At 42.3% G+C, this 25,145-nt stretch overlaps 1 protein-coding gene across 1 annotated transcript in view; it reads left to right on the top strand.

Annotated features, from left to right (window-relative positions):
• Nucleotides 1-395: 395 nt before the first annotated feature.
• GNA13 (G protein subunit alpha 13) overlaps nucleotides 396-25,145 on the top strand; it is a 48,175-nt gene continuing 23,425 nt past the window's right edge. Inside the window, exons 1-2 of the mRNA XM_030923006.1 lie at nucleotides 396-962; nucleotides 3,527-3,753. Of these exons, the coding sequence (XP_030778866.1) occupies nucleotides 680-962; nucleotides 3,527-3,753 (510 nt within the window). The 5' untranslated portion in view covers nucleotides 396-679. The remainder of the gene's footprint in view (nucleotides 963-3,526; nucleotides 3,754-25,145) is intronic.

The raw sequence follows: 25,145 nt of genomic DNA, 5'->3' as shown, positions 1-25,145 counted from the left end.
AGATTCCGTCTCAAAAAATAAAAAATAAAATGAAATAAAGAAAATGCACCAAAAGCCTGCCAGGCTCACGCCAGCTGTTCCGTTCGAATAACTTTCGAGTCCGTGGCCTCGAAATGGGTCGGGTGGGCGGTAACAGCGGGCAGCGGGCGCGCAACGCGGGAGAAAGGGCGGCTAAGTGGGAGCCCAAAGAGCCGCGTCCGGGACCTGGTCTCCGGCCTCCAGGCTCGGGCAAGCCCTTCTGCCCACAAGTAGGTTCAGACCATGAAAGGGAAACAGAAAGTTGTGCTCCCTAGCCCGGCCCACGTGACCGCGGTTCCTCATCCCTCCCCATGGGCACCCAAGCGACACATGGAGCGCGTGACTCCCCGCCCAAGGCGGGAGGTGGGGGAGCGGCCACGGCGTGCGCGCGCGCCCCCGGGAGGCAGCGGGAGCGCGCACGCTCCGGGGCCACCGCCCCTCCCGGGTCGGGCCCGCCCTCCTTCCCTCCCTCCCCCGCTTTCCTGGCCCGCCCTGCCCGGCCCGCCCTGCGAGTCAGTTCGCTGGTTCCCTCCCTCCTGGGCGCGCTTGGGCCGCCACCGCGCACCCCGCCCTCGAGCCGCGGTGCCGGAGCCGTCCGCCGCCGGAGGAGGAGGTGGAGGGAGCCGGAGGGGCCCGCCGAGGCGGCGGCGGCGGCGGCAAGATGGCGGACTTCCTGCCGTCGCGGTCCGTGCTGTCCGTGTGCTTCCCCGGCTGCTTGCTAACGAGCGGCGAGGCCGAGCAGCAACGCAAGTCCAAGGAGATCGACAAATGCCTGTCTCGGGAAAAGACTTACGTGAAGCGGCTGGTGAAGATCCTTCTGCTGGGCGCAGGCGAGAGCGGCAAGTCCACCTTCCTGAAGCAGATGCGGATCATCCACGGGCAGGATTTCGACCAGCGCGCGCGCGAGGAGTTCCGCCCCACCATCTACAGCAACGTGATCAAAGGTGCCGGGCCGGGAACGGGGGCCGGGGGTTAGGGGCCAGGGGGCTGGGGCGGCGGCGGGCACGGGGCCGGGCACCGCCCTCGTCCGCTCTGTCGCTGGCGGAGGACCGGGCCCGGCGGGCGGGCTGGCGGGAAGGGGGCGCGCCCGGGGAACCGACCCTGCCCGCCCGGGATGCCCTCGCCCCCCAGGCGAGAGGATGCTCGGGGTCGCCCTGCTCTCCCTCTTGTCTCCCCGGTGGGCGTCACGGCCATTCCCCCACCCCCCACCGCGTCCTGGTCTCGCCCCCTGCGAGAGGGAAGTGGGGCGAGCTGGGTGCTGCCTCAGGGTGTGGGGAGACCTCTTCTGTCCTCCCCGCTGCGGATGAGGCAGGAAGACCCATAGCAGCCCCAGCCCCTTCACCCCCATTCCCTGCTCGGGCGATGTGGGCCGAACCTCGTTATCCCGCTGGGTGACCCGAGTCACATGGGGTCGCATGCGCTCCCAACTCCCTGTTTCCTTGGCAGTCTCCTAAGCAGGGGAGTTCTGGAACCGTCGCAATAAGGGAACTTTTTGCCCGATACTTCTTGTCAAGGGCGTAGGGTGACAGCCTCCTTTTAAGCAAGGATATGAAACTTGAGAGAGTGTCAGGTTGACCGTACTGGAATCAGAAGAGAATGGACCCGTACAGTTAGTCTGAAAAAGTAGCGTCTGTGCTTTTTCGCCCCAGTGTCACGGTCAGGTAGGATGTTTACGTGTAATTTCTGTGCAACATGTTCCACTCTCCTTTTCGCTAAGTAACTGGGGGCTGGCGGGAAGGGAGTACCACTAGTTCTGTTGAGATGAAATGTAGTGGTAAGAAGACTGGCCTAAAAGTCATGTGGATCCTGTACAGATAGAGACAATGAATGAGTGTTGAGTTAGATAATTGGTTCTACCCTTTATTGACAGTTTTAAAGTTAAGCTTTGTTCTTAAGTGAAAAACAAGTTGTTTCTGGGCATTCAAAGAAATCAAAAAGACGGTTTTTATTTTGTCATTTGAAAGATAATTAACACTCGTGTTTCTGTGTGTCATATGTGTGCTATAGAAAAGACATTTTGGCAGAATTTAGGTGCAGAGCCTAGTACCTCAGGTGCATCTGGATTTTATTTTATCTGGGGAGCAGTTTAGGAGTTTGCTACAGATTGCAGGTCTTTTTAAGCGGGATTTTTGGTCAGGAGGTACATAAGGGACTTCTTCATGTCACCCCTGCTCCCCCAACCTTCCAGCGTTTGGGTAAAGGAAAAACTGCCTGAAGAGCTGGACATTGTGGAGTAATGAACTAGAGAGAATCACTAGACCACAGCCCGCTCTAGCCCTAGTGCCTCTGCAGTTAAACTATAAAGAACAGTTGTATTTATTCTACTGTAATGTTTAGCACAAAACTAATTAAGGTCTTTTTCAAGGCTGCAGACTCTGCCTTGACAGTCCTTAATTGAAGGAACCTTTGTAACCTGATGCAGCTGAACTTAAGGAATTATGTTAATGAATAGCATCAGCATGTTAACTGATTGTGAGCCAGGTAAACACCTCGTTCTTAATGTACACGGAGTTGTAAGTGTGATCTACTTGAGCATTGATTGCGAGATGATGTAAGTCGTCAGGAATCTAGTTTTTCCGAGTTGACATGAAATTTGACAGAACAGTTTTTCAGGCTGGGCGTGGTGGCTGACTCCTGCAATCCCAGCACTTTGGGAGGCCAAAGTGGGAGGATGGCTTGAGCCCAGGAGTTCCAGACCAGCTGGGCAACATAGCCGGACCTCGTCTCTATTAAAAAAAAAAAAAAAAAAAAAAAAAAAACAGAAAACACCAGGTTTTCAGTTATTCAAACAGATGACTTCCTAATAGCCAAGTGACTGCTCAGATTGATCAAAGGTAATGAAAGTAGTAAATCAGTGATAATGAAAAAAGAGTTTGAACTAACCTCTGTGAGCTGGAGTCCGATTTTGTATTATTTTGCAGTTGCTCTTCCTCCCTTTTAGGGAAATTGAAGGCCATCCTGTGACTTAAACTGGATTGAAACTTGGGCTGGAAGAAGTTTTTAAATTTTGAATGTGTTCCTAGAAGACTCAATGTTGGGTTACGGTGCCGAAGGAACAAACAGAACGTGGAGCTATAATATAATAGTTGGTTCTTAGTGTTTCATAAATGAACATCTTTTAGGCTCGTAATATCTTGGTTGTATCTGTTTTCTTGTGAGCTTGGACGTTGGTCTGTGCAGCATAAGTTCTTTTTCCTTCTTGAGTTAGGTTCTTTTTTGACCACCTTCTACCCCAGAAGTTATTTTATAAATTGGAACATGTTAAAAATCCTTCAGAAAGAGGAATTGTCCTAATAGTATTTGCTTTTCAAGGCTCTAATTTTGAGACAGTGAGCAACTGTTATTTTTTTTAACCTCTGAGAAGTTACATTTCTTTTTGATGTTGGTCTTCTTTTTTGAAGATTTGGGATAATTCAGAAGTATAAGGAAATAATACTGAAATAAAAACTTATGATAATATGTAATGACTCCTCTCCATACATTTTTTTTTTCTTCTTTTTAAACAAAGGTATGAGGGTGCTGGTTGATGCTCGAGAGAAGCTTCATATTCCCTGGGGAGATAATTCAAACCAACAACATGGAGATAAGATGATGTCATTTGATACCCGGGCCCCCATGGCAGCCCAAGGAATGGTGGAAACAAGGGTTTTCTTACAATATCTTCCTGCTATAAGAGCATTATGGGCAGACAGCGGCATACAGAATGCCTATGACCGGCGTCGAGAATTTCAGCTGGTAAGAGATTTGCTCTTTTAAAACGTGTGATTTTATTTTAACAACGTTTAGTAATACAGGTTGCACATCCCTAATGCGAAAATTCGAAATGCTCTCAAATCTCAAAGTATTTGAGTTGGAGGAACAGACTGAGAGGCTAAGGGACAGACCTAATGTGTTCTAGTCTGTAATGACTACTTGTAAAAATAGTGCATAAAATTACCTTTAGGCTACATGTCTTAAGGTATATATGAAACATAAATGAATTTCTAGTTTAGACTTGAGTCCCGCTCCCAGCATATCTCATGTGTATGCAGATATTTCAAAAATCTGAAAAAATTCAAAATCCAAAACACTTCCGGTCCCAGGCATTCAGATAAGGGATGTTCAACCTGTATCTGATTTTAGCACACTTTTTTCACTGACTTCCATAATACAATGTATCTATCCAAAATTGTAGCCTCAGAAATTTGTTTTTTTGTTTTTTTGGGTTTTATTTTGAGATGGAGTCTCACTGTGTTGCCCAGGCTGGAGTGCAGTGGCGTAATCTTGGCCCACTGCAACCTCTGCCTCCAGGTTCAAGCAACTCTCGTGCCTCAGCCTCCTGTGTAGCTGGGTCTACAGGCACATGCCACCACACCTGGCTAATTTTTGTCTTTTTAGTAGAGGCAGTTTCACCATGTTGGCCAGGCTGATCTGGAACTCCTGACCTCAAGTGATCTGCCCACTTTGACCTGCCAAATTGCTGGCATTGCACCAGGCATTTTCCCCCTTTTTCCTTAAAGGAGTACCCATAAAATACTTTGTAGCTGTTACACAACATTGAAGACAGGTTTGGGAAAAAAGTATCCAGTCCAGGTTAAAAATACAGAATACAGTTGAAACAGATTTTTAATCAAGTGTTCGGTACTTTAACTGTGAATGCTGTGATTGGGTTTTATTTGCCAAAGGCCAGAAAGATTCCAGCAGTGATAGAAATCTAGACTGTATGCCATTTGGAAGTAATTCAGATCTGAAGTGTTTTACTCTAATATGATTAAAATGGAGTCACAGTTAAAAGTAAAATTGCTGGCTGGGCGTGGTGGCTCATACCTGTAATCCCAGCACTTCGGGAGTCTGAGGCGGGTGGATCACCTGCCTGATAGCAGAAGTTTGAGACCAGCCTGGCCAACATGGTGAAATACCATCTCTACTAAAAATACAAAAATTAGCTGGGCGTGGTGGCAGGCACCTGTAATCCCAGCTACTCAGGAGGCTGAGGCAGGAGACTCACTTGAACCCAGGAAGCGAAGGTTGCGGTAAGCTGAGTTCACTCCACCGCACTCCAGCCTGGGCAACAAGAGCGAAACTCCGTCTCCAAAAAAGTAAATAAATAAACTCCTTAGGAAGTTGTTTGATGATGTCACCAACATTAATCCACATTAATGGGTATGGCTACAAGGTGATGTACAACCAGCCGTCCTTGCTGTTATTATTTGTACTTAGAAGTAGTCTTGCCTTTTAAAAGTTCTAGGAAAGTGTTCATGATAGCTTTTTATAAAACTGACACCTTAATTTTTACTATATCTGAATTATAGCTTTTATATCTGTCATTCAACTAGCATTGGATTATTTACCGTCTTGTATAGTTCTCTTCTATCATGTTTGTACCTTGTCTTTTCAAGTAATGTGTTTATTTCTGTCTCACATTGTTGTTAAAATGAATAGCTGCCAGTATTGCATGTTTAAAATGATGAATTTAACTTGACAAATGACCTCCATCCAATTCCCAGATTTCTGGTTAGTTTTGTCCTTTGATGAATGTTTCTTACTTTATTTTTGGTAGACTTGCTTGCATGAGTTCTTCCATATACCCCTTCCCATCACCCATCACCCTACCTCCTGTTTTTCGTTTTTTTGTTTTTTTGTGTTTTTTTTGAGACAGAGTTTTGCTTTTGTTGCCCAGGCTGGAGTGGAGTGGCGCAATCTTGGCTCATCTCCGTCTCCCAGGTTCAAGCGATTCTCCTGCCTCAGCCTCCTGAGTAGCTGAGATTACAAGCATGCGCCACCACACCTGGATAATTTTGTATTTTTGGTAGAGACGGTGTTTCTCCATGGTAGTCAAGCTGGTCTCAATCTCCTGACCTCAGGTGATCCACCTGCCTCGCCCTCCCAAAGTGTTGAGGTTACAGGTGTGAGCCACTGTTCCTGGCCATCTACCTCCTGTTTTTAAGTGCTGCTTAATCTCCTTTCTTCTTAGTTCATTTTCTCAACAAACCACACAATTTCAACTGTTTTCTCAGGCTCTATTCATCCTTCCAGGTCAGAGAAGAAACATTCATCTGTAATAAGCATACAGTGCATATGGATTAAATGAATAAATGAAGAACTGCATACCTGAAAGTTCTCTGTGGGCAAGTTCCATATTTGCCCTAAGTCCGTTTAATTAAAATTGGGTTTACATGGACAGTTTTTCAATTTGGAAGCTTACGTCTAACTGTCTAACATCAGAACTATCATGTCATCATCGTTGAGAAAGCATCCCTAAGTATATCTTTGTGATTAAGAACGAATAGGTAAAACCACTCAGGATGAGGACCTGCTTGTTGTTGACTTGAGCCACTTGATGCTTAAGGAGCAAAGAAGTCCTCAAAGATGAGGAAAGTTCCAGAAATACTTTTTTCCATGATGAAAAGTAGAGACAAGAAAAGAGGAACAGAGCAAGATCTAATTTTAAACTTCTGGAGGACAGAGATTCTTTTTTCCTGAGTCTATGTTCAGCATTGTTTTTTGTTTCTTTGCTTTTGTTTTTTAAGAGACAAGGTCTCACTGTTGCCTAGGCTGGAGTGCACTGTTGTGATCATAGCTCACTGTAGACTCAACTCCTGGGCTCAAGTGATTCTCCGGCTTCAGTCTCCCAAGTAGCTCGGACTACAGGTGTGTGCCACCACACCCAGCTAATTTTTTAAAAACTTTTTGTAGAGGTAGGGTCTTGCTATGTTGCCAGTGCTGGTCTTGGACTCCTGACCTCAAGCAGCCCTCCTGCCCTGGCTTCCCAAAATGTTGGGATTACAGGTGTGAGCCACTGTGCATGGCTTCAGCATTGTTAATAGCACCTGACACATATAGATGCTCCATTATTATGTTGACTTAGTGGCTCTTAAACCCTTGGATGTGCTGTGGTGCTTGGCATAGTGTCAGGCACTGAGAAGGCACTGGCTTACTTAAAATTTTCCTCAAAGTCATCATCAATTCCATCTACTCATCTACATGCAGCAGCTCCCCAAGTTCTGATTTTTCTATCTCTGTAACATGTCTTGTATTCATTCCCTCCATGTTATTGTCCTGCTTCCTCTTGCTTGGACTCCAAGGCAGTCTTGTTCAAACACAGCATTGCTTTGCTCAGAAAGCTTTGGTGGCTCACCATTGCCTCCAGAACAGAGTTCAGCTTCTTTGTGTGAGTCCAGACTCTAGCTAGCTTACCTGTGATTCCACCAATGTATTTCATTAGGCCACTGGACATACTCTGTAATCTCTTGATTCCCACATACCCTAATTTTTTGCTTCTATAGCTCTCGTCATGCGTAGTCCCTTGCCAGAATTATTCTTGACCCTGTCTGTTATTAGGTCTTGCCCTTCACTTAATGCAGTGATAATCACACTCATTGTGGCCCACGGACCCAGTGGACTGGAATGCTTGTTAAAACAAACAAGTAGATGCTCAGACTTCATACCTGAGGATCTGATTCTGGATTCTGGGATGGGACCCAGTGATCTGTATTTTTAGCAAATAACCACAGGTGATTTGGATGAATTTGCCCCATGCCGCCTCCCTTTCCCCAGGACCAGTGCCTTAGGGGCTATGTCTCCTTCCTTGAAACATCTCCAGTCTTCCTGGCTAGAATGGAGATCTCTGTGTCCTTTGCTTTCCCTAGCATGCTTGCTTCTGTCACTCCTCACGGTACCCATTATGTGTGTTAGAGTTACAACTTTCATGTGTAGCTGTCAATCATGTAGACGTCCTTTGGTATGCCTTGTCTTTTTCTCTCCCACTAGCATAGTGCCTGACACTTTTATTTCCTCCTTTTTCAGACATTCTTAATTACAGAGGTCTTCTAAAAAAGTAAAATGTCTGTAATCCCAGCTCTTTGGGAGGCTGAGGCAGGCAGATCACTTGAGGTCAGGAGTTGGAAACCAGCCTGGCTGACATGGTGAAACCCCATTTCTACCAAAAAAAAAAAAGAAAACAAAAACAAAAATTAGCCAGGCGTGGTGGCATGTACCTGTAGTCCTAGCTACTCAGGAGGCTGAGGCACAAGAATCGCTTGAACTCAGGAGGTGGAGGTTGCAGTGTTGGGGATCATGCTAATGCACTCCAACTTGAGCGTCAGAGTGAGACCCTGTCTCAAAAAAATAAAAATGTAAAAATATATAATATAATTTAATTCTACATTAAGTTCCTTTTGGCAAATATAGATTATTTCTGTAACCATTTCCTAATTTTCTAGGAAATGGAAAGTTCTTATATAATTATAATTTTTATTTGGGGGGGTTTGGAATGTGTTTTTGTTATGTTTAGCACATATTTTTGAATTTTGGTTAGGAAAGGTAAACAGAAGAAATAGGAGAGGTTAGCAGATAAAGTAACTAAAATTAAAACTAACCTTTTCATTTCACCTAATGATTTGATTATTAAACTTATTAATGAAAATTAAAAACTGACATGTTTTAAGGCTCTACATGACTTAACATTTTGCTTAAGATGAACAACTGCCCTTTAATCAATTTTCGGGACAAGGGATAGGGTATTGATAACACAGCTTAGGTTTTTAGCAGGCTACTCATTTGTTAGTAATAACTTTGGGTGTAAACATGAATGTTTTTCTTTCTAAGTTCCCAAAGGCAAACATTTCCTTTTTTGGTTAGTTCCATTATGGGTCAGCTAAATAGCTTACTGTAGAAAAGAAAAATACAAGATTCGCATTCTTGTTATAACTTAAGGTACCTTTCTAGTTATTATAAATTAGCACATTGAGGATAATATATTGTAAGAAGTGGTCTCTTTTAGTACTGAATGAAAGATTTAAAATACTCTACTTCGGCTGTACGTTCAGTATGCCTGCCACTGCACTTTTGAGTTACCCTGTTTTAGGAAACCTTCTCATGTGACGATAACTAGATAGTTTGGTAACTCAGATGAATAAAGAGATGGGAGTCAGGGGTTGGCTGGATGATACAATTGGAGATATAGATGAAAACTAACAAAATGGCTAGGAGTCATTTCCAACTAATTTTTTTGTTTAATTTGTATTCGCTTATTGAGAAGTATAAGCAACACTGGTTACGTAGGACTGGACAGAGTGTGTGACAGTGGGAGGAACATCCCACAGCTTCCTACTTTCTGTAAACAATTTAACATTGTCAGCATTAATACAGCTTCCTGTAATGGCCAGTCTGTCTTTGCAATTCCTGAAACCAAACTGTTTTTGCTAATCATGGTACCTTCAGTTAGACTTAATTCTTTTCTTTTTTGTGCCTGATGTTATTCTTCTTGAAGCCCATAAGGTAGTGTATTCATTAACACAGAGATTTACTCACTCAATCTGTGTGACAAGGTAACCATTTAGCTCCATGACTGGCATGTAAAAAGCTGAGGTCCAACTAAGTATTCTAGAAACTTCAGTTTCAGCTAATTTTTTAAAAAATGTATTTGCACTGCAGCGTGTGTTTGAAATATAATACAATCGAGAGTCATTTGAAGCTCCTGTAGTCCCAGCTACTGGAGAGGCAGGAGGATTGCTTGAGCTCAAGAATTCAAGTCCAATGTGGGCAACATAGTGAGGACAGCCCCCCCTTAAAAAAAAAAGAATCAGAGTCATTTATTTATAAATTAATGCGAATTTGGATTTGCTTTAAATAGTAAAGAATTGCTACTTTCAGTTGTAAAATATTATGTTTCTTTTAGATGATTGGTCCATTTTCTCTATAAGTGTAGTGAAGCAAGGACTTTGAGTTGCTAAAAACCTATTGGGTATCTTTTGGTTCTAGGGTTAGTGTTAAATGTTTCATCCCATATAAAATAAAGATTATATATAACATTAGAGATAGAAGAGGTTTTTATCTTACTTTATTAATAGTTTTTAGAGACAGAGTCTCACTCTGTTAAACAGGCTGAAGTGCAAGTGGTGTGATCATAGTTCCCTGTAACCTTAGAACTCAAGTGTTCCTCCTGTCTCAGCCTCCTAAAGTGCTGGGATTACAGTAGTGAGCCACCTCACCCAGCCAGAGATAGTAGAGATTTTAAAATTGAGTTTAATTTCCTTGTGATGACATTGATCAGATGTCAGAGTGGTTACATTTTATCCAAATCTTGTAAACCCGGAGCTTTATGTTTATTTACGTTAAACACAAAGGTTTTTTTTTTCTTTTTAATTTCTTTTTTTAAATTTCCGTCAGTTCCTTTAAGTGTACACTTATAGTTTTAATACAACTGTGAGGTGTGTGTGCATGCACACATAGGTGATATCATTTGATGTATTCTATTATGTTGAAATTTTCATGTTTGCATTTTTTTGGGTGAAAACTTGTCAGGCTGTAGGATGTCTGGGTTCTTGGTCCTAAAGGGGAATTGGAAAATACTTGCTGCTTTCTATATTACCTTTTATTGCTAAACAAAGCTAGTGGCACAGTAATTTATGATTCTCTGAAAATGTTTATTAAACAACTAAGAGGTGGAACAAGTAAATAGTTTTGTTATGAAAAGTAGACTTTAGTTTCAGAACTCTTTGCCTAGAGTGTGAACCTAACCCAGGAAAAAGGTTTGTGAGCTTACTTTAAAGAAAAGCATAATGACCAAAGGACTCCTCGGATTGAATGTTCCCTGCTCATCTTTCACAGATATGCAGCAGCCAAGCGAGTTGGGGTGTCCAGTCCTGTTAGCCCAAAACAGGTGCCAGTTTCTTTCTTCAGAAACTTAATTCAGGCTGAGAATTGCTTGAGGCCAAGAATTCCAGAACAGCCTGGCCAACATAGCAAGATCCTGTCTCTACGAATAATTCTAAAAATTAGCCAGGCGCAGTGGCACGTGCCTGTAGTCCCACCTACTTGGGAGGTTGAGAGAAGGAGATCACTTGAGCCCAGGAATTTGAGGTTGCAGTGAGCTATGATTGCACCACTGCACTCCAGCCTGGCCGACAGTGAGATCCTGTCTCAAAAATAAATAAAAATAAAATTCATAGTGCTGATAATTATAATAATTGTTTAATATAATAACTGTTTAATACCTTATGTTTTATAACATTTGCTTTGCGCTTTTCAAAGCCCTATCACATTCATGATCATATAGTCCTATATTTAAAAAGGAGACAGAGGGGCCGGGCGCGGTGGCTCAAGCCTGTAATCCCAGCACTTTGGGAGGCCGAGGCGGGTGGATCACGAGGTCAGGAGATCGAGACCCTCCTGGCTAACACGGTGAAACCCCATCTCTAGTAAAAATATAAAAAACTAGCCGGGCGAGGTGGCGGGCGCCTGTAGTCCCAGCTACTCGGAGGCTGAGGCGGGAGAATGGCGGGAACCCGGGAGGCGGAGCTTGCAGTGAGCCGAGATCGCGCCACTGCACTCCAGCCTGGGCGACACAGCAAGACTCTGTCTCAAAAAAAAAAAAAAAAAAAAAAAAAAAAATAAAAAAAATAAAATAAAAAGGAGACAGAATCCTGGAGTGTCAGGTCCCCCAAAAAAAGAGCAAAACAAGATATACTGTTATGCCCATTTCACAGATTAAAAAATGGAGACTCAGAAAGATTCCTTGAGATGCTTCAATTCACAGACCTAGTAAATAATAATAGAATAGACACTGCAGTCCCAATCTGCTGACTCCTAGTCCACAGCTCTGGCCACCAAACCATTTTACTGACACTTGGACATGGCATCTGTGGAGCATTCTTCTTGTCTTTCATTCCCAACTTCTTCTGACCACCACCCATACATACAAATAATTAACACTCCCCTATTCTAGCACATTATTTAAGTGCGTGTAAGGTTTTATTTAAGAGTATTTTTATATCCTGAACTTTCCTAATATTCTTGTACCATTTCTTCTTTATTATAGTAATGATATAAGTAATCTTAAGCGATGTTTAATACTAAATTTACTAACTCTGAATGGTACATTTTATCCTAATCACTATTCAGCTTGGTAAAGGTTCAGTTTGAATCTTTACCTCCTTGAAAACTAACTGTAATAGTGATTCTCAACTGATGTTTCATCAGCGGACACAGGTGTTTTTTTTTTTTTTTTTTTTTTTTCCCCAGACAGAGCCTTGCTGTGTTGCCCAGGCTGGAGTGCAGTGGCATGATCCCAGCTCATTGCATCTTCCAATTCCCAGGTTCAAGCCCTGACCCAGCCTCCTGATTAATTGGGACTACAGGTGTGCACCACCACACCCAGCTAATTTTTGTATTTTTAGTAGAGATGGGGTTTCACCGTGTTGGCCAGGTTGGTCTCGAATTCCTGACCTCAGGTGATCTGCATGTCTCAGCCTCCCAAAGTGCTGGGATTACAGGCATGAGCCACCGTGCCTGTCTGAACACAGTTTTTAATGTATTCTGAAAAATAGAAGTTTAGTGGCAACCAGTTAGCTGAAAGAGATTGCCAACCTTTTTCTAGGATATTGCCATTTGGAAATTAGTGCCTGTCTTATATGTAATTGGTCAGATTTGAGTTTGTTTTAGAAAAGAGGACACCATAACATTTTTTTTTTTTTGAGATGGAGTCTCACTCTGTTGCCTGCATTGGAGTGCAGTGGCATGATCGTGGCTCACTGAAACCTCCACCTCCCAGGCTCAAGCAATTCTCCTGCCTCAGCCTCCCGAGTAGCTGGGATTACAGGTATGGGCCACCATGCCTGGCTATTTTTTGTATTTTTAGTAGAGACAGGGTTTCACCATGTTGGCCAGGCTGTTCTCGAACTCCTGACCTCAAGTGATCTGCCCGCCTTAGCCTCCCAAAGTGTTGGGATTACAGGCGTGAGCCACCACGCCTGGCCTATTGTTAACTTTTTGTGAACTCCTTTGAAATGCTTCCCATGTAATCATGTCACAGTTTTCATACTGCCTATGAGCACTTGAGACTGCAATTTGTCACAAAATTTTTTCTTCTTTTTCCTTTTTTTAGGAGATGGGGTTTTGCCAGGTTGCCCAGGCTGGTCTTGAATTCCTGGGTTCAATTAATTCTCCCACCTCGGCCTCCCAAAGTGCTGGGACTACAGGCGTGAGTCACCACCATGCCTGGCTTGTCACAAATTTTTGTTCCAGTTAAAAGTGACCTATTTTTTTTTTTTTAAGTGTGTATTTCTGGAAATTAGAAGTGATTTTTATTTCCCTGCTTGAAAGTATTTCGTTTTTCCCTAGCTATGTAGTATTCACCTTTGACTATATTGTGAACCTATCTTGTTTGCAAGATGCCTTTTATTCAAAAGAACTTGTTATGGCCACATTAGCAGAGCATAGAATGAGCTGATATGGATCAAGAAAATAGTTTTGTTTTGGAAACTGAACTTGAGTGCACTTGGCCAAAGTACTGATCTGTTGGGTTGATGGTAGCTGTTTATCTTAATCTTCCAAATGTAATCACTCTTCTTTTGGCAAAATGAGTTGAAAGTAGTTTTTCTTTTTCTACTTTTTGACACAGGGTCTTGCTCTGTTCCCCAGGCCTGTGTGCAGTGGCACAGCCATGGCTTACTGTATGTAGCCTTGACCTCCCCAGCTCAAGCAATCTTCCCACCTCAGTCTCCTGAGTAGTTGAGATTACCGGCACATACTACCACACTCGGCTAGTTTTTTTGTTATTTTCAGAAACAAGGTCTCACTATGTTGACCAGGGTGGCCTTTCCCTGGCCTCAAATGATCCTCCCATCTTGGCCTCCTAAAGTGGGGGGATTTCAGGCGTGAGCCAGTGTGCCCAGCCTCGAAAGGATTTTTAAATCCCTTCAGTGGGTAAACTTTTTCATCCCCATCTACTCTGCAGTAGATCCAGAATACTTCAGTGGAAGTCTTTGTTGATTTTTGTTTGTTTTTTGTTCTTGTTTTCATTTTTTATCAATCCTGGCCTATAGATATTTTTGTTTTTTAATCTAAGTAGTACAATCTCTGTGCTTGGTTGTGCTGTGACTTTTTATAAGCTTTTATCTTCCATACAAATTAAAAAATAAACATATTTTGTTGAAGCGTAGTGGCTCACATCTGTAATCTCAGCACTTTGGGAGGCTGAGGTGAGCAGATTGCTTGAGTCCAGAAGTTTGAGACCAGCCTGGGCAACATGCCAAAACCCTGTCTCTATCTACAAAATAACACAAAAATTAGTCCAGCATGGTGGTGCACACCTGTGGTCCCAGCTACTCGGGGGTCTGAAACAAGAGGACCACTTGAGCCTGGGAGGCAGAGTTGCAGTGACCTAAGATTTGCACGGCTGCACTCCAGCCTGAAAGACACAGCAAGACCTTGTCTCAAAAAAAAAAAAAGTAATAAACATGTTCAAACTTAATGATTTTATATATTGCAAAACATTTTTACATTTGGTTTCATGTGATGGCCTTAAGATTGGATTTGGTTTTGTGCTGTGCTGTGGGATAACGTGGAGTAAGGCAGCAGCCAGAGTTCCTGTTCTGGCTGCCACTCACTGTGTGAGCTCAGGCAAGTCCCTCGGCCTCTGAATTTCTAATTCTGCAACTGTAAAATGAGGATGATCTATTATTAGGGGCCTACTATTATTATTGTGATGAGGACATGAGATCACCCATGTAAAGCCCCACAGTACCTATATTGTATTAACCATATTATTAACATTATTAATATACTAATGGTCTTTATGCACCTAAGTAGCTTCATAGAAAAATAAAGCACTGTAAACTTTGATTTACTCTCTAAACCTGATTACCAATATAAAAAATTCTGAATAATGTAGAATATATTACTTGTGTTTTCTTACTAGATTGTATGTTGTCTGTAGGACCACATGTTGAAAAGAGATTTGAGGTTTTCCTTGTTACATTTGTTCTTTTTTTTTTTTTGAGATGGAGTCTCGCTCTGTTGCCCAGGCTGGAGTGCAGTGGTGTAGTCTTGGCTCACTGCAACCTCCTTCTCCCAGATTCAAGTGATTCTCCTGCCTTGGCCTCCCAAGTAGCTGGGACTACAGGCCCGCGCCACCATGCCTGGCTAATTTTTGTATTTTTAGTAGAGATGGGGTTTCACTGTGTTGGCCAGGCTGGTCTGGAACTCCTGACCTCAATTGATTTGCCCACCTCGGCCTCCCAAAGTGTTGGGATTATCGGCTTTACTGCGCCTGGCCACCTTGTTATGTTAGTTCTTGTTGCCTAGTGATACCGCTGTGCTTGAGTTTTAGATCAAAAACTTATGATGTGGTTCTTCGTTTTTTTTTTTTTTTTTGAGATGGAGTTTCACTCTTGTTACCCAGACTGGAGTGTAGTGGCGCGATCTTGGCTCACGGCAACCTCTGCCTCCCGGGTTCAAGCAATTCTCCTGCCTCAGGCTCCCGAGTAGCTGGGATTACAGGCATGTGCCACCATGCCTGGCTAATTTTGTATTTTTAGTAGAGACAGGGTTTCTCCATTTTGGTCATGCTGGTCTTGAATTCCTGACCTCAGGTTACCTACCTGCTTTGGCCTCCCTAAGTGAGGGGATTACAGGCCACCACAGCTGGCTGGTTCTTCATTTTTTCACAGTGCCTTTTTAAACAAGTGAAAACATTTTACAAACAATAGGTCTATATTTTTATGGCTAGTCCTTGTGTGTCTTTGTAAATGTAAAAACATACAACTCTAAAGAATCAAATGTCATTTGAAAATAATAGACTGTTATATAGATGGTTGGTGAAACTAACCAGTATTGATCCTTCTCATTATCACGATGAGATTTGTAGCCAGAATTATTTGATTGTTTGGAGAATGTGTTCCTGAAATGCCTCAGATGTACCAGAGTGAGACAAGTCATTTATCTTCCTGCTGGAGGCATGGGGAGATAACCAGTGGCTCAGGTGCAAAGTGCTCACCACTCCCACTGAATGTGCTGCTTTCGTCCCCTCTTCCTTCACCTTTGTCTCTGAGGCGCTCCTCACACCTCTTCCACATGCACACACAGACATACTCTTTCCCTTTCTGTCATTTCTCTGCCCTGTGACTTCATTTCCAAGGTAAAAAAATTCATATGTTCACAAAATACAGAATTTTTTTTTTTTTTTTTTTAGATTCCATGTTTTTTGTGAGATCTCAGCACTTCTATTTTGTATAAAAACCAACTAAAAAGTTAGTCTGGAGGATATCTACTTTTTCTCAGGGAGCAAAATTAGCAAATTTCAAATTTGCTCCTCTCAAAGAAAAAAATATTGAATTTAGCATTTAAAAACAAAACTCTTCTATACCACCTCCCTCTCCCCAAAAATCATAAAACAATGCCATTGGGTTCTTTGAGCCAAGGCAGCTATATTTAGCTTGTAAATAGGCCATTTCTTTTCTCTTTAAACTCTTCTGGAAAGGTTAAAGAAAAAGAGCTGAAATAATGAATAATTGGGGTGAGAGACTTTCACTTTCCTTTTCAACATCTTGGTTACTGTTTTCTTAGTCTCTGGGTAACTTTAAAAAATTTTTTTTCTGCTAAATAGGATGAATTGGCTCAGAAATTATATAGAAAATCAGATATATCATCTTGTGATTTTTATTTAAGCATCATGATGTGAAATGTGCTTGTGTCTTTTCATTGATATTAAATAAAAGGAACATTTATGGAAGCTACTAGCAATGAGCAGCTGCCCCAGAATTTCCATGTTGCTAGAGAGTTGCTCACAAGTTATTGCCTGGCCAGCTCTGCTACAGTAAGCCTAACACATGAGAGAATGTACAGGAGTATACTTGAGAAAGATAAAGTTGCTATTCAACTATTAAGATGGTCTCTAAATTTTTAATGGGTTTTTAAAAACCTAAATTATTGGCTAGGTGGGGTGGCTCATGCCTGTAATCCCAGCACTTTGGGAGGCCAAGGCAGGCAGATCACAATGTCAGGAGAGCGAGACCATCCTGGCCAACAGGGTGAAACCCGTCTGTACTAAAAACACAAAAATTAGCTGGACATGGTGGCATGTGCTTTGTAATCCCAGCTCAGGGAGGCTGAGGCTTGAACCAGGGAGTCGGAGGTTGCAGTGAGCGGAGGTCGCGCCACGGCTCTCTAGCCTGGTGACAGAGCAAGACTGTTTCTCAAAAACAACAAACAAACCCTGAATAATACTGTATGTTTACAAAGTTGCAAATACTGTTTATCCTAATTGCAAATTTTAAAAAGAAAATATGATTTATCCAATTCAGTTAAAAATATTGTAATACAAATGATTTGCTATTTTTAACTGTTACCAGCTTGCCACATTTACTGTTAAACTATTTGCCACAGCTTCAAACATGGTAGGGACTTTAAACTGTTGCCATAAAGATAATATACATTTCAGCTCTAGACTAGAACAAGGAGAATTATACTTGCTTCCATTTTGTCTTGACTTTTCCAATTATGGTATGTTATGATTAAATGTTGCAACCAATTTTAAAGTTGGTGCTATAGTTTAATAGTTTAGTAAGAGAACCAAGGTTCCCCTTGTTGTATAGTATTTTGCACAGTTGGCCTTAAATATATCTTTTTTTTTTTTGAAAAAGAGTATTTTATTAAGCTTCATTTTGTAGAAACACTTTTTCTGATAAGAATATGTTCATGTGATATTTTTGTATGTAATTATAGTTTATTCTATATGGAAAGTAAATAGCGAATGTAAAAAGTGATGAGGACAAGAAAGCCCTAGGTAGTGAATTACAGGAAATGTGTTATTCTGAAACAGGTCTGGTAACAGTTCACTGTTAGCTTTCAGCAGCCATGCAGTCACATGTTACTGAACACCTATAAATGAGTCAGTTACCTTTTTGTGGGCTAGGTGTTTGCTAATGAACCAAATGAAAGTAATCTCTGCATTGATCTTAGATGCTAGTCAGAGTAATGAAATATGCACACAAATATGTAATTACACACGTGGTAAATGCTCTGAAGGAAAAGAAACAATGAGAGACTAGGAGGATAGTCTGAGGAGGCAACATTTAGGTGAAGATCCCATGGATGAGAAAGTCCTCCAGGAAAGGAGGGGGAAGAATGCTCCAGGCAGAATGAGCACCGTCTGCACAGTTGGAAAAAAACTTACTGCCGGTCAGAAAACGTGATCCAGGCCAGGAGGGAGGAGCAAGTGAGGGAGAACTGAGGTGGAGGAGGCAGGCAGCAGCCTGTGACTGCCAGGCCTTGTAGCCCATGTTGAGGAGTTTGAGGTTTCTCTGCCTTGGGAAGCCACCGAAGGATTTTAAGCAGGATCACTCAGGCTGCTGTGTGGAAATTAGAGGGGAGTGAGGGAGAGCCTTTGCACCAGGTACTGTTTTTGGTTCTAACCAGTTCCAGAGTTAGGAGACTGTTGCAGAGCAAGCAGCTTGTTGTCAGGTGGTGGCCATAGAGATAAGAGAAGAAAATGGATTCAGGATATACTTTGTAGGGAAAATCATTGGAATCTGATAGATTGGATGTGGGGTAGGGGAGAAAGGCATATATTAAGAGTGACTCAAGTTTCTGGTTTTATCAACTAGGTGGATATTGGTGCTATTTACTCAAATCACAGGATCATGGGAGAATGATATTTGAGGGGGATGATTAAGAGTTTAGTTTGGGCTACAGGCAGTCCCTGATTTACTGTGGTTTGACTTATGATTTTGTTTTACTTTATGGTGGTGCAAATGCAACACACATTTAGTATAAACTGTACTTCAGGTACCCACACAACCATTATGTTTTTCACTTTCGGTATAGTATTCAGTAAACGTTGTGAGATATTCAACACTTTATTATAAAATAAGCTTTGTGCTAGATGATTTTGCCCAGCCATCAGCTGATGTGAGTGTTCCGAGCATGTTTAAGGGAGGTTAGGCTAAGCTGTGATGCTTGGTGGGTTAGATATATTAAATGTATTTTTGGGCCAGGCACGGTGGCTCACGCCTGTAATCCCAACACATTGGGAGGCCGAGGTGGGGAGGTTGCTTGAACTCAAGAACTCGAGACCAGCCTCACCAACATGGTGAGAACTGCCCCCGCCTGACACCGTCTCTACTAAAATTACAAAAAAAAGTTGGGTATATGGTGGTATATGCATGTGATCCCAGCTACTCACAGCTGAGGTGGGAGGATCCCTTGAGCCCAGGAGGTTGAGGCTGCAGTGAGCCATGATTATGCCACTGTGACTCAAGCCTGGGTGACAAAGCGAGACCCTGTCTCTAAAAATAAATGGGTTTCTTTTCTTTTTTTTTTTTTTTGAGATGGTGTCTCGCTCTGTCACCCAGGCTGGAGTGCAATGGCGCAATCTCGGCTCACTGCAACCTCTGCCTACCTGCTTCAAACGGTTCTCCTACCTCAGCCTCCCAAGTAACTGAGATTACAGGTGCATGCCACCAGGCCCGGTGAATTTTTGTATTTTTGGTAGAGACGGGGTTTTCCCATATTGGCCAGGCTGGTCTCGAACTCCTGACCTTGTGGATGTTTTCATCTTAAGTGATGGGTTTGTTGGGGCATAACCCCATCAGAAGTCAACGAGCTTAAGTACTAGGTTGAGATCTCTGTGAGATATCTGGGTGGAGATAACCAGGTAGACAGCTTGATACATGAGTCTTGAATCCAGAACAGTTTGGGGCTAGAGATAGAAATTCAGGAGGTGTTTGTATCTAGGAGGTGTTTGAAGTCTGTGAAACAATTACTGAGTATAATTTTTCTTATATGATTACTCAGGGAAAGGGTGTAAAAAGAGATGAGGGCTCATGGTAGAGTCTTCTTTTCATTTTAGTAGAGGCCGGATCTCGCCATGTTGCCTAGGCTGATCTTGAACTCCTGGGCTCGAGCAATCTGCCTGTCTTGGCCTCCCAATGTGTTGGGATTACAAGCGTGAGCCACCGTACTCAGTCTGACAGTAGAGTCTTGAGAAACCTCCACATCTTTTGAGAATGTTCAGAGGAGGAGATCCTAGCAGAAATGGCCAGAAAGGTAGGAGAAATTTAGGAACATGTCATGTCATGGAAGCCAGGAAAGTGTTTCAAGAAGAAAAAAGTGGTTAGCAGTGTCCTGTGCTGGTGAGAGGTCTAGGAAGAATGACATGTGCATTGATGTTTGGCACAGGAAAGTTGCATATGCTGACTGGCAGCAGGTGCCCTGCTGAGGGACATGCCAGCCTAGAAGGACTTAAAAGGAGAGAGAGGCGAGGAAGTGGAGAAGATTCAATTGAAGTCAAGCAGACTGTTCCCTTGTCCCTTTTACGGTACTTTCAACCCTCTGGCTTAGTAAGTTGTGGTTTTTCTGATCTTTTTAAAGTTTGACAGGACATTGTATTTATATTAACCAGTTTATTTGAATTACAATCTCAGAAGTATTAAATATTCATAAGATTGTTAATCTGTTAGGTCAGGCAAATACAGAAGAGTTTTTCACTTTGTACTTGATTATTTTATTTATGATCATTTCCAATTTAGGGTAATAACCTGATCAGTTATATACATGGCACTCATTCATTCTTCAGCAAACATGTGCTGAATACCTGCCCCTGGTATGTTCTTGGCCCAGACTAGGCCCTAGCAACCCAAGTGAACTGCCTGTCTGGCTGCCTTAATGGGGGCTCCCAATCTAGTGGGGAGCAAATGAAATGGTCAATGCGATCATATACTGCACTTTTGCAGCTGTTCTGCCAAGAGTGTGCAGAATTACTCTTTATTAACCAAAAAAATACCTAAGAGAGCATGTAGTCGAGTTCTGTTCATGTTGTATATAGAGCATAGGGCCACACAGGTGAAGGACACATAGAGGTTAACGTCACAGCTAGTTTTATTTATTTATTTATATATTTATTTATTTATTTGGGACAGAGTCCCACTCTTTCACCCAGGCTGGAGTGCAGTGGCACGATGTACGCTCACTCCAACCTCTGCCTGCCAGATTCAAGCGATTCTTACGCCTCAGCTTCCTGAGTAGCTAGGACTACAGGCATGCACCACAACACCCACCTAATTTTTGTAGTTTTAATAGAGACGGGGTTTTGCCATGTTGGCCAGGCTAGTCTCGAACTCCTGGCCTCAAACAGTCCACCCGTCTTGGTCTCCCAAAGTGCTGGGATTACAGGTGTGAGCCACCGTGCCTGGCCCAGCTAGTTTTAGTGATAGAGCCAAGATTCAGACTCCGGGTTGTAGGGTTCCAAAGCTCAAGTCTGATACTCCGCTGCCTTGCTTTATTGCTTCCTTAGTAACAAAATTAACCAGATCGGGACTTAGAAACAGGAGCTGATGTGCCATTATACATGTTGAGCTAATTTTCACATTCATCAGCTTTTGAAAATATTTAGAAGTTGAACTGCTTTGCTGCCTGACTGGTTGAAGAATAAGGATGGGAAGGTATTTAGTGCTCCTTATAGGCTGTGTGGAAATTTTCTGCTGGAGAGAGTTTGGTTGGGATAATGATTGAACTCTAAACTGGGAATAAAGTCATCTGGGTTTTCCTTGCACCTGTTTTGTGATCATATGCATAGAATTACTTTATTAATTAGTGTTGATTATTGTGTAATGTTTGACTTATAGGGTATTTTTTAGCACACCATCACAGAGCAGAATTTTCCATCTGGAGTACATTCACGAGGACTTCAGGGTATTATGAAGCGCTCTTATAGGCCCTTCTGTTTAGATACTAGGGGAATTGAAACTGCATTTGGGAAGTATGTCCTGTGTTGGAAAGCAGCATATTCTTTTTTTCTTTTTAATAATTGAAGTCATTTCTTTTTGGGAATCAAAAAAAATTTTTTTACAGTGAAGGGTTCTAGTTCTGACAAAGCTAAATATTTCTTGCTATGCTGATGGGATTATATATGATTGGCCCTTTTCAAAAAGGTATTTTAACCTTGAGGGATTTTTCAAGGCTTAGAACTCTGAAGCTTTGTTATCATTATGTGAAAACTCAAGAGTAGGAAAGTGGTTTGTCTGTTCTGAGGGAATGACTTACAGGCTCCAGAACCTAAATTAGCTTTTTTTTTTTTTAAGTTTAAAATTTTAAAACGACATGGTTTCTTGTAAAATATCCAGCTAGCCACTGTCCTACCACCTCAGGACATCTCCGCTGACATTTTGGTGTATTTCCTTCCAGTATTTGAATACAATATTGGTTGTTGAGATAAGCTTGTTTGTACTTTCTGTACAACTTTATATCCTGTTAATTTAATGTTGCAACATTAGCATTTCCTGGAGGAGGTGATTTTCTTAGAGGAACAGCAAGGCATTTTTTAGAAATAGATGTGGATTTCTTATTTAAATGGAAAATTCTTCCCTGTATATATATGTATTTTTTTAGCTACCAGAAGATAGTGGTGCTAAATGGTAACATGGAACAAATACGGCTTTAATATGACCATGTTGCTACCTGATTGATCAGCAATGTATATAATATCAGAGCTGACCCATTTGTGCAGTATTAAACTCCTTTCTCACATTTACAATTTGTACTTAATTTTGTTAAGTACCGTGGCTCATACCTGTAAACCCAGCACTTTGGGAGGCCAAGGCGGGCCGATCACCTGAAGTCAGGAGTTGGGAGACCAGCCTGACAAACATGGAGAAACCCCATTTCTACTAAAAATACAAAATTAGCTGGGCGTGGTGGTGCATGCCTGTAATCCCAGGTGCTCAGGAGGCTGAGGCAGGAGAATCACTAGAACCAGGGAAGGCGGAGGTTGCAGTGAGCCAAGATCGTGCCGTTGTACTCCAGCCTGGGCAACAAGAGCAAAACTCCGTCTCAAAAAAATAAAATAAAATAAATACTGAACATACAACTATAACATTTTTCTCTGTTTCTCCATGATGAAGCATTTTAGTAAGGTCCTTTTTTTGTGACTTCTGTAGTAGGAGAATTACGAAACTGCATTGTACATTTGTGTTAACATTTGATAGGAGTGTGGAAATACTCCTAGAACACTTGGATTATTAAGATTATTAGCCTTGGGCCAGGCATGGTGGCTCACACCTGTAATTCCAGCACTTTGGGAGGCCAAGGCGGGAGGACCACAAGGTCAGGAGATCGAGACCATCCTGGCTAACACAGTGAAACCCTGTCTCTACTAAAAATACAAAAAATCAGCCAGGCATGGTGGCGGGCGTCTGTAGTCCCAGCTACTCCACAGGCTGAGGCAGGAGAATGGCATGAACCTGGGAGGCAGAGCTTGCAATGAACTGAGATAGCACCACTGCACTCCAGCCTGGGCAACAGAACAAGACTCCATCGCAAAATTAAAAAAAAAAAAGATTATTAGCCTTAAATTATTTTGGTGATAAAGCCAACACAAAAACTTGATATAAAGAGGAAATTATTAATTTGTGATCAGCAACAAGAAAAAGTCAGTTTCTAGAATAAGGTAATAAGTTCTTTCCAAAAAAAACTTATTTCATGTGCAGTAATTTATTTTTGTAGCGTATATGCAAGAAAACATTGAAATAACTTAATGAGATAAAGGTAGTATTCTACTCATGCTATTGTAGACTGTCTTACATTGGTCTGAAAAGATACTTAATTTGAAAAAGAAATTTTCAAATATTGGGATGATTTATGATGTAACTAATTTTAGTTCTTTTGGAATTTTTTTTTTTTTTTTTGAGACAGAGTCCTGCTCTGTGGCCCAGGCTAGAGTGCGCGGGGTGATCCGGCTCACTGCAACCTCCGCCTCCGGGGTTCAAGTGATTCTCCTGCCTCAGTCTCCCGAGTAGCTGGGACTACATGCACCCGCCACCACGCCCAGCTAATTTTTGTATTTTTAGTAGAGATGGGGTTTCACCATATGGTCCAGGCTGGTCTCAAACTCCTGACCTTGTGACCCACCCACCCCGGCCTCCCGAAGTGTTGGGATTACAGGCATGAGCCACCAAGCCTGGCCTCTTTTGGAAATTTTAACTGATAAACATAGAAGTTGCTGGCAAAAAATTTGGAACTGTGTATTCACTTGGAGTCTGCTTAATTTTTATGTATCTACACAGCAAAGGAAAATGGCTTGTTGGCTATAAGTTTTGTTCCTCGTGAACTAAACATTTTACTCCTCCTGAACTAAACAGAAAGGCATGACGGGTGGTACTTTAAGTATGCTGTAATTTTTTAAAATTATTTTTTTAAAGGCAGGGTCTCATTTTGTCACCCAGGCTGGAGTGCAGTGGTGCAGTCATAGCACACTATGGCCTTGCACATCTGGGCTCAAGTAATCCTTCTGCTTCAGCCTCCTAGTAGCTGGACTACAGGTCTACCACACACCCACACCCAGCTGATTTCTTCTCTTTATTTAGAGATGGTGTCTTGCTCTTTTGCTCAGGCTGGTCTCGAACTCCTGGGTTCAAGTGATCCTCCCACCTTGGCCTCCTAAAGCATTGGGATTACAGATGTCAGCCAGTGTGCCCAGCCTAACTATGCTCTAATGATAACGATGACAGTATTACCCTTGTTGAAAACATATGCTATGCATCATATCAAGTACTGTGGATTTGTTTTGTTTTGTTTTGTTTTTTAAGATGGAGTCTCGCTCTGTTGCCCAGGCTGGAGTGCAGTGGCACGATCTTGGCTCACTGCAACCTCTGCCTCCTGGTTTCAAGCAATTCTTCTGCCTTAGCCTCCCGAGTAGCTGGGATTACAGGCACCAGCCACCACACCCGGCTAATTTTTGCATTTTGAGTAGAGATGGGGTCTCATCAAGTTGGCCAGGCTAGTGTGGAACTCCTGACCTCAGGTGATCCACCCGCCTCAGCCTCCCAAAATGCTGGGATTACAGACATGAGCTGCTGCGCCCAGCCTAGTACTGTGTTTTTTTTCCAGAGAAAAATGAAGTCATAGAGAAAGCCATGGGGCAAAAAAGGCAATATCAACATAAAAACCAGTAGAATAGGTCCCTTGTGACAACCAGGCAAAATGAGAATGTTGGAAATTAAATAATTTAATTAAATATTAAATTAAATAAAAGAAGTGAAACTGGTCCATGGTAAGCTCTGAGAACCAGGAGGAGAGTTTTGTAGGCTGTATGTAAGCCAGCCTCTGGACTGGGAAGGCCTTCGAGGTAGTATATTTTTCAAATGTTTGAAATAAGATGGTTCCAAGATTTTTTAACTTTAAAATCGTTTTCAAAGCTGTGAATAAACTTAAAATATAACCAGGCCTGGTTTTGTATTTACTGTCTTTAAGGAATTGCATGTAATAGATTTCAGGTAAATAGTCTGGGCAGAACAATATCATGCTATATTTCATATTTTTATGTTAATATGTGGAAAGACAGTAGAGAAAGGACAGATAGGATGGGAAATTGA

This window comes from Rhinopithecus roxellana, chromosome 19 (assembly GCF_007565055.1).
Source record: "Rhinopithecus roxellana isolate Shanxi Qingling chromosome 19, ASM756505v1, whole genome shotgun sequence".
Classification (NCBI taxonomy): Eukaryota; Metazoa; Chordata; class Mammalia; order Primates; family Cercopithecidae; genus Rhinopithecus; species Rhinopithecus roxellana.
The sequence above is the reverse complement of the archived record's forward strand: the minus strand, read 5'-3'. Positions and strand labels throughout refer to the sequence as shown.